We start from the raw sequence: 17,810 nt of genomic DNA on the forward strand, positions 1-17,810 counted from the left end.
TCATTGTCTCAGCTTTGATTCTAACTCGTCATTCCTCATGTCCAGTCTTCCTCTGGATTCTCTCTTTTCCAATGTATATAGTAGTTTAGAAGCCCGTATCATTTCTCTCACGAGTTATTGGACAAATTGGTCTCTTCTCCAGAATGCTGCTAACGTTAGCTTAAGTATGTTTTCTGAAACCTATGTGATTATGTTGGTCCTTGTATTTAAAAAAAAAAAATTGAGACCTTTCCAGTGACTACTGAATGAAGGTTGGACTCCTGAGCATGGTATTCAAGGCGATAATAATCTCTCCCTAAACTACCTTCCTAGCTTCCTTTCCTGCTGTGTATCCCACCCAATCCTATGCTGCATCAACACTGCAGTGTTTTTATCAGATGGTATTTCCTAAAAGAAACCATTTTGGGATTACACGCCCCCATCATATTGATTCAATCTATGTATCTATGTGTGTGTGTATGTGTATAAAATTATTCCTAGAGAATCGCCATATTGTAGTGTAATTGTTTGGATGTTTATCTGCCCTACTAAGTGGGGACTGTCTTACTTTGGTATCCTCAGCACCTAATAAAGTACCTAGAACATTGTAGGCATTTAAACGTTTTCAATTAATGTTCCTTTAAATTTGACTATTGCTATTTGACACCTGGCATTGCTTTTCCTATAACTTTTAAGATTATGTTTGTAAAAACAGATTATTTTGTCCATAATTTGTAGGTATATATTAATTGTCTTAGCATTATTATATATTTTTTTATTTTCACAGTTTTGCTTTGTATTTTGATGCATGTTATTTGACTTAAAAGCACAATTTCTACAGTTAGACTAGTAGCTGAGGTAAGTGACTCTGAGTCTTAGTTTATCTTTAAACATGGGCATAGTATTTTTATAACACAATGATGTTATGACAGTATGTGGTTGTTTTGAAGATTAAATAAGAACATAAAGAATGTAGCGCACGTCTTATACGTATTTTTTTCTATTATTGTATTTTTTTGTTCTTGTCATATATAGTCTTAAGAAACATGATATGTGTGCAAGTAGAAAATAGAACTTTCAATTTTGGAACATTTTTAGCTTTATCATTTTCTTTAATTGACATATAACATTATATTAGTTCATGTTTTAGCGTTGTATCAAGCATTATATCATCAAGGAGGATATTATAAAGGAATACCGTAGCATTTTTACAGTATAACTTTGGAAAGTTGTATGTTCATTGTTTTGCTTATCTCATTTACAATCACTTATTTAGGTCTTGTTATTCAGATTATTGAAATTTACATAGTATAGCTAAAAATAAGTATTTCTTGACTAAAGTAAACTATTGAAGTCATAAAAGAGTACAGCGTATTATGAAATGTATTCCTCGACTAAATTGTAATTTCTCTGTTGAGTGATTTTTAAAGATCAGATAGTTGATGTCAAAGGCCTATCAAAAACTAAAATATGCTAACCATAGATTTGTGGTATTTGAGATTGTTTAATTGAAAAATAGTTTAGAATTCAGATTTTGCATTTGTTTGAACTATACTGAGTTTAAAATTAATCAGCGGAACAAATTAAATTTAATTATAATTAAAATGGAACTAATTTTTACCTTGATTGAGATACTATTGTTTTATCTATGAAATCGTTAATTTTAAAGCTAAATCAATTATACAAATTAGCAGATACCTATACAACTATAGAAATTGGCAGACATTAAGAAAATAATGGAGGGGCCGGCTCACTGGTGTAGCGGTTAAGTGCACACACTTTGCTTCGGTGGCCGGGGTTTGCTGGTTCAGATCCCGGGTGCAGACCGACACACCACTTGTCAAGCCATGCTGTGGCGGCGTCTCATATAAAGTAGAGGAAGATGGGCACGGATGTTAGCCCAGGGCCATTCTTCCTCAGCAAAAAGAAGAGGAGTGGCATTGGATGTTAGCTCAGGGCTGATCTTCCTCACAAAAAGAAAAAAAGAAAAGAATGGAATTTTCCCTCATCTTGTACTTCTTTACTCTTTCTAATTGTCCAGAGTCAGGCTAACAGAATTAGTTGCTGATATCTTTCTAGAATTCCGTCATCATTTTGCCTGCTCACATATCTGTTCCTTGTGATGGTCTCCTAGGCCCATCCCAAACTTGCCTTCCCGTGTCTGTCTCTTGTGCATTCCTCTGATTATGATCGCCATCTAGCTTTAGCATTTCCTCATAAACCCAGGGTTGATTTATGTCTTTTTCATGAAGCTAAGTATTCTCCCTTAGAAGGTGAATGAACCAGAGAGAGGAGGATGGCTCTTTGGTTAAAGCTGTGAGAGTACCTGTATTCTTTCTAGAATTTAAATAGTCCCGCTAAGTCAATTTGTGATACTTACTTTTATTATATCATTTAGCATACTATAGTTCTGTCACATGTATACATTTCCTCTTCTTATGCTATGAGTTTTTTAAGGGAAATAGTGAGTTTTTCATTTTCTTTCGTGAAGATGCTTGACAAAGTGTCTGGGAAATAATAGGTGTTCAGTAAAGGTTTGTTGAAAGAGAAATATAGGTATTAGAAATGAAACGTTATTGTTTTTTTTTAAAATAAGCTTTGAAAAAGTTGGAACTCTCATACAGGCTGTATAAGTCATTGTTTGGAAAAGAACTCTGCTGTATAGATATGTGTGAATTATTGGAAGTAAATGGTAGTGGACAAAATTCTAGAATTCTGCCCATGCTTATTGGACATGTACCATATGCCAGGAATTGTTGCTGGACTATAGAATTGTGGATGAGACCCAGTTCCAGCCCTCTGCGAGTTTGAATTCTAGCAAAGGAGATAGATAATATTTGCTAGTGAGGAAACGGAAGAAAGAATTTAAAATTAGTTTTCCAACGTAGTCCTAGTTTTTGGAGAAGTTGTATGCTCAAATGAAGTAAGAAATCAGTTATTGTTGTGGCCATTATTGGTAAAGCACTTTTGGTAAAATGTGCTCTAACATCATGGCTGATTTCCAACTTGATTGATTACCTTTCTCCTAAGAAATTTCAGCCAAATGAAGTTGCCGCTTCATTGTGGGTAAAACCCTCTCTTTCTCTCTTGGTATATGTATATATGTTTTTGTGTATAACTATGTATTTTTTTTTAAAAGAAACTGCTGTTTTTAAGATGATAGATGTTATATAATTGAAGGAAGATTTCCAAAGACTAAAATGATTACTTGCCAATGTCAAATTTACATAGGATGGTATAGACTGTTAAATTTATATATATATATTTAGTACTTAATCATTTCAGAAACTATCTTTTTTGAAAAGAAAATAATTTTATAATAGGACTACATTATTAAATTTAATGTCTGTTTCTTCAGTTGTCTTATTGGTTTGGCAGTGGTCTTCAGTATGCCACTCAGGTTCTTTTTCTTTTCTTTAAAAAGCATTGTTGACAAGATTAAATGAGTTAATTTTTGTAAAGCCCTTGTCACAGTGGCTGACACATAGTAAGTGCTCTCTAAATGGTAGCCATTACATTAAGGTATGTATTTGAAAGAATATTTATAATTTATTGCTGCAAAATTAATTTTTAGTTACTGTTGGTGGTTTCTGGGGGTGGGAATTCAATAAAACACTGTATCTTTAAATTATTTATCATTCATGTCATGCTCTTCTGTGTTCACAATGCTTTCCTATAAATCCTTCCATTTGCTCATCAAACCACTGTACATGAAGGAGAGGAAGATGGTGGTCTAATCATAGATTTAGTGTCAGAGGCTAGACTGAAGCTCAGGTGGTTTGGCCACTGGTTGATCTTTTTACCCTTCTGTCTCTGATAAAGAGGTTTATAAAACTATCCTGTTTGGGTGAAAGGTTTCTTTGCTTATTTCTCTTTCCTTAAAGGTTAGATGTAGGGCCAGCATACTTTGGTAGAAAGATTAGCATTCTATGAGGTATCAAGTTTTCATTTAAGGATTTAATGAAACCTTAAATTAAAAAAAAAAAACATGTATTCCTTAATCATCTTTTATAGCTTGTATTTTAGTGGTATTACAAGTGTATAAAATATTATGTCATTGTGACTTTGAAAATAAATTATTCCTTTTGCTAATATTTATTGAATACCTACAGTGTTTTGTTTATTGGCTTTCATGGTTGCTAAAATCTCTACCTTTTGTTATATGATCTGTGATTGATAATCATCTGTTTTAAAAGATTCAGTAGGCACTCCATTCTGTAATATTGTTTATTATGGAAAATTACAGAATTACTGAGAATTTTAGAGCTAGAAGGAACCTCTCAAGAGCTCCCATAGTGTTTAGTCATTTCCTGACACAGGCTAGATTTTATTACTTGAAACTTTAATGGTAGAGGGATAAGATAGTCTCCAGAGGGAAGATCTTGAGGGGTTTGGGGTAGAGATGTTGGTATTAAAACTTTTGAAATGGGTTGAGGCCACTATTATTTGCTTCTTGTTTGGGATTTTCAGCTCAGTTTGGAGGATTCTTTTTGCGGTACTGTCTTAGAGAATTGCCAGGCACCGTGTAGTGATCTGCTGGGTGAGGTCTTTTCTATTTGTTGGAACTCATCACTCTAGCCTAGTATCCTCTTGAAAGGTAAGAAAACTGGCTTGGGAAGATTGAGACTTGTTCAAGGTCAATAGCTGGTTAGTGTGAGATTCAGATATTTGGATTTCTAGTCCTTTTTATTACCTTGCTGTGGTAGCATTTAAATTCACTAGCAAGTAAATTCTTAAATATTTTTTCTTGTAAATTTCATTATACCTAGATCTAGTGCTGTACATCTTGATAATTTCTAACATTCAGCCTACTACTTACAGCTAATATAAGAACTGTTTAAATCTGGGCTATCAGTATAGTGAACGAAGAACAAAATGACTGTCAAATATTTTCCCTATGTTAACCGATATTTTTGAAGTACAAATGTTAACAAGCACTTTATTTTGATGTCTTTTAGAGTAACATTTGTTATGCTGCATATCCTGACTTCTATAATATCATAGTATTTCTTAGGAGAAAAATCCCAGTACATATTATTTCCCTCTTTTATTTGTGATATAAATACTAAGAATCACTAGTAGTATAATTAATAACCAATTTGATTATATGTATGTATGTGAATGTGTGTGTATGATAAAAGGTTTGTATAGCCTCTGACAATTTTTAGACATGAATTAAACCACTTCATCTTTACATGTTTTATAGTCTGATCAGGGTTCTTTTCACAATATCATACTTTACTTTTATAGGCTATACTAGGGACAGTCAGCCAAGAACAGCAGCAAGTAGATAGTATTTGATGCCGAAGAAGTAGTTGCTGAAGAAGTAGAGCTGGAGGTGCACTAGCAGAGTAGGCAGAATTTTGGTCTTCTTTCGTCTTTTTCCATCCTTTTTTGCTGTTTATTTTGTGTCTCCTCTGGGTCTAAATTCTCCTCATTAATTTTCATTTCTTGCCTATCTTCTAAAATGTTCTGATTCCTTTATTTTCTTTACTCCACAGTTTTTCCTTTACTAAAAAGTCTTTTCTGTTTTATGTAAATCTGAATAAAGTAACTGTTTCAAGTGTGAATGTAAATAACCTGAGCATGGGGGATAGAGTTTTTTTTCCTTAAGGTAATAACACTCTTTCTTTTTTTTTTTTTAATAATTTTATTTATTTATTTTTTCCCCCCAAAGCCCCAGTAGATAGTTGTATGTCACAGTTGCACATCCTTCTAGTTGCTGTATGTGGGACGCGGCCTCAGCATGGCCGGAGAAGTGGCGCGTCGGTGCGCGCCCAGGATCCGAACCCGGGCCGCCAGCAGCAGAGCGCGCGCACTTAACCGCTAAGCCATGGGGCCAGCCCAATAACACTTCCTGATGATAAAAGTATTAACGTGTTCATTGAAGATACTAAAGAAGTATAAGGAGGAAAATAGGGATGCCATTGTCATATCTCTCTAGCCAGAGAGAACTACTTCTAAAATGTTGCATTTCCTTTCTGTCATTTACACGTGGATATTAGCGTTTAAAAGTAGAAGTTCAGGTGTTTCTCTTTGGAAGAATGGGACTAAGGAGGAGACTTAAATCAGGGGCCTTTCTGATTTCCAGTGACTGCTCTCACCTTGCCTTGATCCTCTCTGTGTTCCATATGTTTCACAAACACTGGTCCCAGGGAATGCGCTTCGAAAACAAGTCAAGGAGGTTGGAAAGATAGTGCGTATCATATCTTCTTGGAGTTTGATAAATTAAAAGTTCTAAGAAGTCAGTAGGATAGCTTGTTTTAACTTATTTAACTGAGCAATTCTCAGTCTTATTTGACTAGGGGATTTTTTTTTCTATTATAATATAGAACACATTGGGACATACTGTCCTGTAGGCCCTTGCTATCGAGGTGTGGTCCAAAGACCAGTGGCATTAATATCACCTGGGAGCCTGGTAGATATGTAGAATCTCTAAGGCCCTACCAAGAACTTAGACTGAGTCAGACCCTACGTTTTAACAGCGTGCGTTCATATACACGTTAAAATTTGAGAAGCACTGCTCTAGTTTTTTTCAGGATAAGATAATGAGGTGGCAAGGCTCTGAGGTGTTCATTCCACTTGAGCTGCTTTTTCCAAAGGGCTTTTCCCCCCATTTTTGTGTCCATGCATGTGTGTGCAGGTAGGGTTGCGTGCACGAGTGTGTGTGTGAGCATGCATGCATGTAGAGGCATGTGAGTGTGTGGATGTGTCTCTGTTTATGGTGCCCCTTCTCTCTTTGGCCAACACTTTCCTCATGAATCTCATGTCCAAAAATGCCTCCTCTGTTAACATCTTCTCCCTCTTATCCCTGCTTCTGACATCCATACACAATCATACATTCCTTTAGCCGTACAGCTCATTCAGGGCTGGCTTTGAGAAGTCTCCTGTGAAAGAGCAAGTTGCAGGAAATAACGGAGTAAGGAGGAGATGGGTTTGCCAGTTATAATCAAGTTAACAAGTTTCTTGGGGTAGAAGAGAGCTTGGCCTTCCCTCAGAAGGGCCCAGAGGTTTTGAACTGTAATGACTGGAGTCCTGAGGTCTTATGGAATTGTCTCAGTGGCTGCCAACAGGAGCAAGCAAGTGGGGATTCATGCTCCACACTGCACTTCAGCCAGATCATCTATGCTCGTATTCATTTTATTTATTAGGATTTCTCTTAATTTTTATTTCCTAAAAGTGTTTTGCTATCAAAACATTTTTTTGAAAAGCACTGCCCTATTCTATACATTTAGCCTTCTACCTCTCAAATTCTTCTGTTCCGCACAGGCTGGGTTAATTGTGACTGGACTTCTTAGCCTCACATTTCAAAGGGAGGAACTAGTAATGAGTTTGTATGCTGGTGGGAAGATTTGAAGCTTTCTCTCTTGAAAAGCCTTTTCTTTCTCCTTCCTTCTCTGTATCCTTCCTTTCTTCTCAACCATCTTCTTAAACACTTTGCTTTTTTTTTTTTTTAAGACCAACACTGGTAAGGCCCAGAGCTACATAATCATTGATTAGATGAGTAATGAGCAGTACAATTTACAGATGAAAAATATGTTAAATTCATAATGTCATCAAATTTTACTTTTTGATAAAATTTAGTGACTATTCCATTATCTATATGAATGTGCTTATCAAATTTGATCAGTATTGCCTTGTTGCTAATTTTCCATAAACTTAATGTCTCTGATCACACAACATTTTTCTGTAATATTCCTTGGTAATTTACATTTTAATTATAATCTTGCCATCCTCCACTGGTATAGGATTTGATTATATGTTCATATTTTAGTGCAGGAAAACATATCGTGTTTTTTAACTCCATATTTGTTTTTAATTTTTATGTGTATTCAGTATAATAATGGAAAGCAAAAAAAAAAAAAAAAGACAAGAACTTCACTATTTAAGTGTTCCCTGCAATTATGTAGCATAGTAGTAAAGAGTTTGGACTCTGGAGCTCAACTGTTTGGGTTTAAATATTGGTCTCACCACTTACTGGCTGTGTGACCTTGTGCAAGTTACTCAACTTTCTGAGCCTCAGTTTTTTCGTTTGTAAAATGGAGATAGTTGATAACACCTACCTCATAGGGTTCTTGTGAGGATTAAATGAGATAATTCTTGTTAAGTACTTGGCACAGTGCCTGGCAGATAGTAAGTCCTCAAAAAATATTAGCTAAAACACTTAAATACATGAGTGGCAATATAATAATTGATATCCATATAGGGGTACAACAGTTCCTGTTGTCAAATTGTGGATTCTAGTGGGGTGACTGACAAAACCAGAGCATAAGAATAAGTATTTTCTACTAAAAAATAACATTTCCACAAATTGTTTCAGGAACAACTTTGCCTACCCACCCTCCCTCACTCCCTCTCTCTTCCCTTCCCTCCCATCCCTGGGTGTGTGTATGTGTTTTTCCACTATAGTAACCTGATGTGGACTGTCACATAAATATTTGGGCCTTACCAGTAAAAGTTAACATCTAGAAAGTGCTTTGGCCGTGTAATAGTGGTAAGCAGCGTATATAGACTTAAGAATTGAACAGTTAAAAGCAACTTGTTTTACTATTTGCCATAGTTAAAGAGCAAGTCTGTTTTCCAGGTTGGATTGTCAGAGAGCATGGTCATGGTCTTTTTTAGGCCATCGTGTCGTCTTGTGTATTACACTGTTTCTTCTGGCTCGCACTCTCCCATCCTCCACAATTTCTTTCTTATTCTTTACGATTGCTCGGGCATCACCTCAAGAAGCATTTCTTTATCCCTAGGCCAGAATGAATGCCCTTTCAATTACTCTTAAAGCAGTCTATGCAAAAAGTGGTGATTATATTCACACAGTGTATTGAAAATATTTCATTTTTGTTTCTCTCTCTTTCCCTGCACTGTAATCTCCTTAAAAGTAGTACCATTGGTCCTAGAATCACATTTCAGTTTAAATCCCCACCTTGCCATTTATAGCTGTATAACCAGAGGGATTTTTGGTGATGATTAAATGTGATAAATGGTGTAAGGAAGTTAGCATAGTTCTTAGATAATAATAATGATAATAATTATCAGTAATATTTATAAAAATTTTCACTGCCTGTCACTGTGTCTTGCATAGGTACTGGTAATGCTTTCTGCAAAGGCTCTTTATCATTTATCTGATTCTTTTGCTTCTTTAAACTCTTTTCCACTTCTTGGTTTTTAAGGAACGTTTATGTAATTTCATTTCAGTTCATGAACTTGTGAGTTGGAAGGAGTATTTTTAATTATACCCATTTTACTTGATAAAAGAGCTTATATCAACCTAAATTACCTTCATACTCGGCTTTATCAGCAGTTTAAATAATGTTTTCTTTTGCCTTCAATACAGTGCATAATTGATGCCACAGCTCATGACATTTTATTCTGTCTTATGTCATGCTTACTTGTTTGTTGACTCTTAACTAGAGGCAGAGAAACCATTTAGTGGAAGCCATTACAGTAGTCCAGGCAAGAGACAGTGGTGGCCTGAACAAGAGTAATGCTAGTGGGAGAGAGGACTGAATGGATTCTAGATATGTTTAGGAGAAAATTTATAAGACTTGATGGATGGTTGTATATGGTTGTGGGAGGTGGGAAGTTGGATTGTAAAGAAGAAAGCATCAAGGATGAATCTCAGGATTCTGACTTAATTAAGGAGCTGGGTAAATGGTGGCATTTCTCATTGACAAAGGAAACAGGAGGAAGGACAGGTTTTGGGGAGTGTAATAGTTCACTTTCAGATTTGTTGAATTTCAGGGATCTAAGGGAAATCTGAGGGTGGGGATCTTTGAGGTAGTTGGATATATGGGGCTGAAGCTTAGGAAGGAGAACCAGGCTATAAATATACATTTGGTAATCATCAGCATATATGACCCAGTTGAAGCCATGGGAGTGGATAAGACAAATCAGGGAGAGAATAGGCTGCATAGCATGAGAAAAGAGAACTGAAGGCAGTATCTTGAGAGACGTCACTACTTTTTTGTGGTGGTAAAAGAAGAGCATCCCACAAAGAAGAAGAAAGAAATGGAGGAGAAAGAAAAATTAAATAGGGAGTAAGAAACCCAGGAGAATGTAATGTTACAGAAACAGAGGGAAGAGAATGTTTTCAAAAGGAGTGCCCTCAGATAGAATCTTAATTTTTCCCTTGTACTCTGTGTAATGTTTATTTTAATAAGAGTGGCATTAAAATTTATATTGTTGTAACAAGATGGTCATCCTGCATAGTGCTTGCACTAGGCTTTTCATGACAGTTACAACAGTTGTGAATTATATCTATAGGTTAAATAAAGAAGGTTAATATTGGTTGGTCAGGAGATGAATAAAATTGTGTTAGTAACTAACTTTGTTTCTCAAGGAAGAGTGCCTAATTAGTAAAATTATCATTAAGCCTGTAGTTCTACAGGTAGCTCCTGATTGTAGCTATAGAAATAAATAGAATTAATAAAAAAAATTGGATGCATCTTGGTATCAAGAATTTTTTAAGTGGTAAGTAAATGTATAGTAACCTTGGAGAGTCTTGAAAAATTGCATGGTTAATTGTGGGGGAGCATGTATGGTCTGAAGAAGTCCTTATCTTTTGTTTCTAGGAGGAATGAATCATAGCACTCTTTATTGATCAGCTAACCAAGCAAATCATAGCACTTTCCATAAAACTGTATTTGGTCTGTAAAGTGATAGTCATCTGTAGAGTACATTGGATTTGATGTGATTCGTGATTCAGATTTTATGAGTACTGAATAACAAAGTTATTATTTAAGACATAGGTGGTAGTTTGAAAACTATCACTGTTGACTTCAGACTATATTGAAATTTATTATGTTAGAAAAATTTGCCATTGTTTTGTAAAATCAGTTTTACACAGAAAATATGCACTTACATTTTAGAGATGGTTGTTATGAATTGATTTGAAAACTAATCCAGGGCTTTAGAATCTGGTGAGATTATTATTCTTTTTTTGGTGAGGAAGATTAGCCCTGAGCTAACGTCTGATGCCAATCCTCCTCTTTTTGCTGAGGAAGATTGGCCCTGGGCTAACATCCATGCTCATCTTTCTCCACTTTATATGGGACGCCACCACAGCATGGCTTGACAAGCAGTGCATTGGTGCCCGTCCAGGATCCGAACCTGCGAACCCTGGGCCGCCAAAGCAGAGCGCGCGCACTTAACTGCTGTGCCACCGGGCCAGCCCCTGGTCAGATTAATTTTAATATTATAGCCAGAAAAGATGAGAAGAAGAATGTAATTACAGAGTAAAGGTTAGACTTCCTTATTGTGTTGACGTAATTGTTGGCATTGAGAGCATTGTTAGCTGTCAAAATTTTTGTGTATTAGCTTGGATACTAACTATAGTTAGTGTATAAAGGACTACATGTAATGTTCCTGACATTTTGGACTAGGATCAGGAAAATGTTTGCTTGAACCAGAAATCATTAAGAGTGGATAATATTAACTGTCTATAGAAGTACCTCATTTTAAGATATGGTTTATAAAATGTGGTGCTTTATTAAGGGACAGGGGTATCTGTCACATTAGGAACATCAAAATATTGTTGAAGATCAATTAATGTGATTAAGGCATCCTTAGGAAGAATGACTAGAACATAAATGATGTAAAAGAAAAACCACACATGGGGCCGGCCCAGTGGCGCAGGGTTAAGTGCGCGCGCTCTGCTTCGGCGGCCCAGGGTTCGCAGGTTCAGAACCCAGGCGCACACCGGCGCGTCAGTTGTAAAGCCATGCTGTGGCGGCATCCCATATAAAGTAGAGGAAGATGGGCACGGATGTTAGCCCAGGGCCAGTCTTCCTCAGCAAGAAGAGGAGGATTGGCATCGGATGTTAGCTCAGGTCTAATCTTCCTCACCGAAAAAAAAAAAGAAACAGGAGAAAAAGCACACAGCATTACACCACTGGACGATTGGTTGATGTTCAGCATAGTACAAGAGGTGGTGGGAAGTGAGAGATGCTGATTGGAGGTCACTAGAATGGTCCTTTATTCTAGGGTTCTAGTAATAGAGGTTTCTTTTTATCTAGATTAACTGTGTCTTAACATCATTCAATTTAAAAGAAGTAGCTTGTAGACACAGCAGCCAGTTTCCAGGGCTGCTGCATACTTAGACTGTGTGCATTATGCAGTTCTTTGTAGTGCTTTGGCCTGTCCTGATATGTTAATCTTGGGAAGGAAATGCCCTGGAAGGTGGCATCTGATTTATTAATCAGTTTAGTGAGGTCAGTTGGTATAATTCAGTCATTGAGTCTAATATGCTTTAACTTTAGGTTGAGTTTTTGGACCTAAAAACCAAGAACCAAATTTAGAATTGGCCCCCACCTGTCAATTCATAGATACTTTCCTATGAGTTCCTTTTTAGGCAACTAATTGGTATTTGCTTTGCCACTTTTAGCTGAGTACTAATTACTTTGTAATCTTTCTGTATTAGTTATCTATTGCTGTGTAACGAATTACCGCAAAACTTAGTGGCTGAAAACAAACCTTTATTTATTTTTTTTCTTCTTTTGAGTCAGGAATTGAAAGCAGCTTAGCAGTTGGTTCTGGCTCAAGGTCTCTCAGGCTCAAATGAGGGAGGATCCACATACAAGCTCACTCTCATTGTTGTCAGCAGGCCTTAGAACACCTGCTTCCAAGTTACTCAAGCAACTTTGGCCAGAGACATCAATTTCTTGGCCACGAGGGCCTGTCCTCGTGGAGCTGCTCACAACATGGCAACTTGCTCACCCCAAAGCGGGATATCTGAGTGAGAGCCCCCCAAACAGAAGCCACAGTCTTTTTATAACCCAGCTTTGGGAGTGACATCCCATTACTTCTGCCAAATTCTGTTCCTTAAAAATGAGTCACTAAATTCAGCCCATACTCAGTGGATTACAGATTACAGAAGGGGATGCATACCAGGAGGTGGGATCATTGTGGACCATCTTAGAGGCTGCCCACCACACTGTCCTTTAAAGTTTACAACTTTTGGTGGTTGTTGTAGAATTCTATCTTGAAAGAGAAGCTTTGGGGGAAATCCAAAATATAGAATAGCTAAATGGAGAGCTGTTCTGTCAGAGCAGGAGTTCTGGGGAACTAGAGCTTACCTGCTAGCATCCCTCCCCTTCGGCTTTTCCAAACAGTTTGGGTATTTCCCATCAAATGTCAGTCAAGAACAGGAATAGATACTGTTTTTCTCATATTTCGTTTTAGAATTTGTTAGCAGTTGCCATTCTAAAATTCTAGCTTATAAAAATCAGGTATTACAATGTAGAAAACGATTTGTATAAATGTTTATGGCAACTTTTCAAGTCTGAGTAGCTTCCTTTGCTAAAGAACATCTAACGTAATGACTGATTTTGTAGTAGTAGCAGATATAATTTATATATTGGTGTGATAATGATAGGGTTTTACTTAATAACTACTATCTAGAATGTTTTATTAACTATTTCCAAATTATGTGTATTTTTAAAAAATCACAAGTGTATAGTGGTATTTGCAGTTCAATTTTTTTTTTTTTTTTTAAAGATTTTATTTATTCATTTTTTCCCCCCAAAGCCCCAGTAGATAGTTGTATGTCGTAGGTTCACATCCTTCTAGTTGCTGTACGCGGGACCCGGCCCCGGGTTGGACGGAGATGTGGTGCCTCGGGGCGCGCCCGGGATCCGAACCCGGGCCGCCAGCATCAGAGCGCGCGCACTTAACCGCTAAGCCACGGAGCCGGCCCTGCAGTTCAATTTTAATATTAATGTATTCTTGTAGCTCTTTGATGCTGCAAATCGTGATTCCTAATCAATAACATAAATTACTTATTTTCTTTATCTTGCAATATAAAGAATATAGTTTCAAAATAATAGTACCAAGATTAATACAAATAATAAATCTCTAAAGTTTAGAATTTCTTTATAGTTCTTTTAGTTCTTAGGATACATCCCTTTAAAGATGTATAAAATCATTTGAAAATAACTTCATTTCTGGGTAGTTATGTTAACAGTTTGATAAAGTTTAGATTCCAAGCATTGTTTCTAAACGCTTTACTTACATTAACTAACTTAATCCTCACAACTGCCCTGTGAAGTAGGTTCTGTTGTTATCCCTATTTCACAGATGAGTATAGTTTTTGCCATCTTTATTTTAGGCTAATTTGCATTAACAAGAAAATGGTACTGTTTTGTTTGTTTCTTTATGGGTTGATAGGGGGAAGTAGTAGATAAAACTGAGGGAAAGGAAAATTTTGATTAGGAAATGAGATGGTATTGATAATTTGGGGACCCTGAGGGTGGTATAAGTATATCATGGCACTGAAAAGAGAGATAAGACACAATAGACTCACTAAATTTTGGTCAAATGTATTTAAAAAAAAAAAACCTAATACCAAAGTGCCAGTCTTATTATTTCTGTTTTGTAACTGCTGTGCCCTATAGAACTTTTCCCTTTTGGATGATAATGAGAGGGAGGATCTAGCTAGGAAAAACCAAATAAAGTGAGATTCTATACTTTACCTAGACTATCTGATGAGCTGTTTAAGGAGCAAAAAAGAAGACAGTTGCTATAAATAACATTACTTAATAAGTAAATTTATAATTCACTTTTGACCTTATTTTGGTTAATTGAGGTTCAACACAATTATATGTACACACACCCATCCCCCCATTTCATATATGAACCATCAATAATGTCACTTAAATAGGTGTGAATATGTGTATAATATTTTATTACACTGTTACAGGATTCCAAGTCCAGGATTTACCCTGAACAACTTTTCAGAACCATAATACTTTACATTAAAATTTTAGATGTTAATTAAAAATTAGAAAATAATGTACCTGGAATCATCAAAACCAGTTGAAATTTAAGTTGCTTCTAGCCGAAATATAATGTCCAAACCAGTAGGTAGTAGTGGAAGTGAAAGATAGCTACCACATTTTTTTCTGAGCAGTTTTTGTGTGTGTGTGTGTGTGTGTGTGTGAGTGTGTGAGTGTGTGAGAGGAAGATCAGCCCTGAGCTAACATCCATGCTAATCCTCCTCTTTTTGCTGAGGAAGACCGGCTCTGAGCTAACATCTATTGCCAATCCTCCTCCTTTTTTTTTTTTTATCCCCAAAGCCCCAGTAGATAGTTGTATGTCATGGTTGCACATCCTTCTAGCGGCTGTATGTGGGACGCGGCCTCAGCATGGCCGGAGAAGCGGTGCGTCGGTGTGCACCGGGGATCCAAACCCAGGCCACCAGTAGCAGAGCACGTGCACTTAACCGCTAAGCCATGGGGCCGGCCCCTGAGCAGTTTTTTCATAAGTTCAGATAGATTTTGTGGAGTAGGGTTTCATTAGTGAAATGCTTGATTTGGTCTTGATTATTAAGGGGAGTACCTTTTTGTGGATGAGCTTTATAATTATTAGAGCTTACACAGGATACTGTTATTTTTTGGTGAGGAAGATTGGCCCTGAGCTAACATCTGTGCCCGTCTTCCTCTATTTTATATATGGGACGCCACCACAGCATGGCTTGATGAGTAGTGCGTAGGTCCGTGCCTGGGATCTGAACCTGCGAACTCCGGGCTGCTGAAGTGGAGCGTGCGAACTTAACCACTACGCCACCGGGCCGGCCCCAACACAAGATACTTTTGAATAGAGCATCCTAATTTCTGGAATTTCTTTTCTAAGCTATTCTGATAAAATCCATCTTAGGGGAGCTTATGGCACGATAACAACAACAAACATAGCTTTCAATGCTGGTCTGTAAGTGTCCTTTTTGGTTACTTTAAAATATTTTCAAGGTATTTTAATTCTCTTAAATTATTTAAAAAAATGCACTTGATTCTATCCTGAGTCTAAATGGAGACTGCATTTGCTATAAATAAAAATTGGAAATTATTGTTTAGTTCTTAATGATATCTTTTATACTAGCTTATATAACCATAAGGATGAAATATTTGGATTATTGCCCCTCTATCTGTTTATCAATCCAACATGTAGGACCTTTGTGCCATGTACTTGCTCATTCTTCAGGGAATAGACGTTAACTAGGAATCTAGAAACGTTAACTAGATGACCCTTTTAACTAATGCACTAATTACTATTATTTTTTAAAATTCAGATTTATAGATAAATGGATGTAGTTTACCCAAGACAGTTTGTATATTAAAATTAAGTAGGAATCTAGCAAAAATCTTGACATGTGTGCTATCAACCTTTACTAAGTACAAATATTACCTCATAACAAGGTTGAAATGTAAGATTTTCATTAGAATTACAATTTCAATTTGTTTTTGTTGAATAATGATTTTATATACCATCTTATCCTATTTGCTTGGAAAGCAAAGGAAAAGTTATACGTTATTTTAATTTGTTTCCATAGAGTGAAGAACCATGAAATGGTACTTTTCTTGAAGGTAGGGTATGATTACTTAGCAACATAATGATAAAGGGGAGGAGTATTACTGAAACCTGTCTGTATCTTCAGCAGGAGCTAGTGTTGAAGTCATTGCTGCTGTGGCACATTAAAACGAACATGTTCCTGGTTAATATGTGTTGAGTTAAAGGTAATAGGATAAATTCATGTGAGCTTGAAGGTTAAAGTTCTGTTGAGGAGACCTTTTTTTCTTATGTTAGAAATAGTTTTGTTTTTTTAATGACAGATCTGTTTTTAGGTAGTTGTTTTAAAAGTATAACACTTATGGGCCGGCCCCGTGGCTTAGTGGTTAAGTGCGCGCGCTCCGCTGCTGGCGGCCCGGGTTCGGATCCCAGGTGCGCAGGACACACGCTTCTCCGGCCATGCTGAGGCCGCGTCCCACATACAGCAACTAGAAGGATGTGCAGCTATGACATACAACTATCTACTGGGGCTTTGGGGGAAAAAATAAAATAAAATTATTAAAAAAAAAAAAAGTATAACACTTAATAAAAAATATTACTATACTGCTTTGTACAAGGATTTAAATTAAAATTAAAATCAGCATTATTATTTATCAGTGGCCTGGTATACTTTTATATATGTGTGTGTGGTTGGTTTGTCATACATGACAACTGGTTATTTTAAAGACTTATTGAGTGATAAATAGGAATTGTATTGATGCTTTTTATCTGAAGTTGTGTAGATTGTTAGTCTACCATGATGGCCTCTACACCAATATTTGGTAAATGTTAATGACAGTGGCTAGTTAAGAAACAGCAGATATTGATCAACTAATTATCCTTGATGGTGGTGTTTCAGTGAAATGGAATAGTCTGATAACTGATATTTTTGTATATTAAAATAAAGCTGCCATTGTAGTGGAAATTTAAAAATGAAACCATTCAAATCATTTTCTTTTCCTTGTGTTTCTGATAAGGCCAGAAGTTTCTGTTGACATTGTAGTTAGTACATTGTTTCTGTATTTGCTTTGGTGCATGCGTATGTAGTTATCTGGTGAATTTACAACCCTTTCCCCTGTAGTTCTACATGTATTAATAATCTCAAATAAAATTAAATAATCTTCTTATTCTGATAGAGAAGAAAAAGCTGGATCACTTACCAGTAACTGGAGTTCTCCTATTGGGTAATCTCCACAGATCCACATTCTTTGAAGTTATTGTGAATGCCTCGAGGACCAAGGAACCGTTGAAATTTCCAATTTCAGGAAGGTAAGCAAGTGCGCTGAAGCATGTCTCTAGCATCTCCCAAATCCCCTCCCCCAACTTTCTTACATATACGTCTGTACTGCATGCCCCCTCAGTTCCAGTGGCTGCCCATCAGGAAGATTCTCATGCTGGACAGAAGGGCAAGAGAGGTGGATCTGTGAGGGAAAAGACCCAATAGGATAACTCAAGTTACTGGTAAGTAATCTAGTTTTCACAAACGAGATATTTTTCTCACGTTTTTTCTCTTT

General features: G+C 36.5%; 1 protein-coding gene across 14 annotated transcripts in view; it reads left to right on the top strand.

The window, feature by feature from the left end:
* The window catches only part of YAF2 (YY1 associated factor 2), a 65,920-nt gene that overhangs the window by 7,005 nt on the left and 41,105 nt on the right, over positions 1–17,810 (top strand). For 7 of the 14 annotated variants that reach the window (XR_015554963.1, XR_015554961.1, XR_015554962.1 and 4 more), the window contains 2 exons: positions 17,494–17,565; positions 17,658–17,757. The exons of 3 other annotated variants lie outside the window; for them this stretch is intronic. Coding sequence is in view for 2 of the 11 variants with exons in the window: in XM_087442554.1 (XP_087298680.1) it covers positions 17,433–17,565 (133 nt within the window). In the remaining 9 variants the exon portion in view is untranslated. Of the gene's footprint in view, positions 1–766; positions 1,177–17,432; positions 17,566–17,657; positions 17,758–17,810 lie in introns of those variants that run through there. 4 more of the 14 variants (XR_015554966.1, XR_015554964.1, XM_087442554.1 and 1 more) reach the window with 4 other exon arrangements.

The sequence above is a fragment of the Ceratotherium simum genome, chromosome 17, assembly GCF_057802395.1.
Source record: "Ceratotherium simum simum isolate JZ-2026a chromosome 17, ASM5780239v1, whole genome shotgun sequence".
Classification (NCBI taxonomy): domain Eukaryota; kingdom Metazoa; phylum Chordata; class Mammalia; order Perissodactyla; family Rhinocerotidae; genus Ceratotherium; species Ceratotherium simum.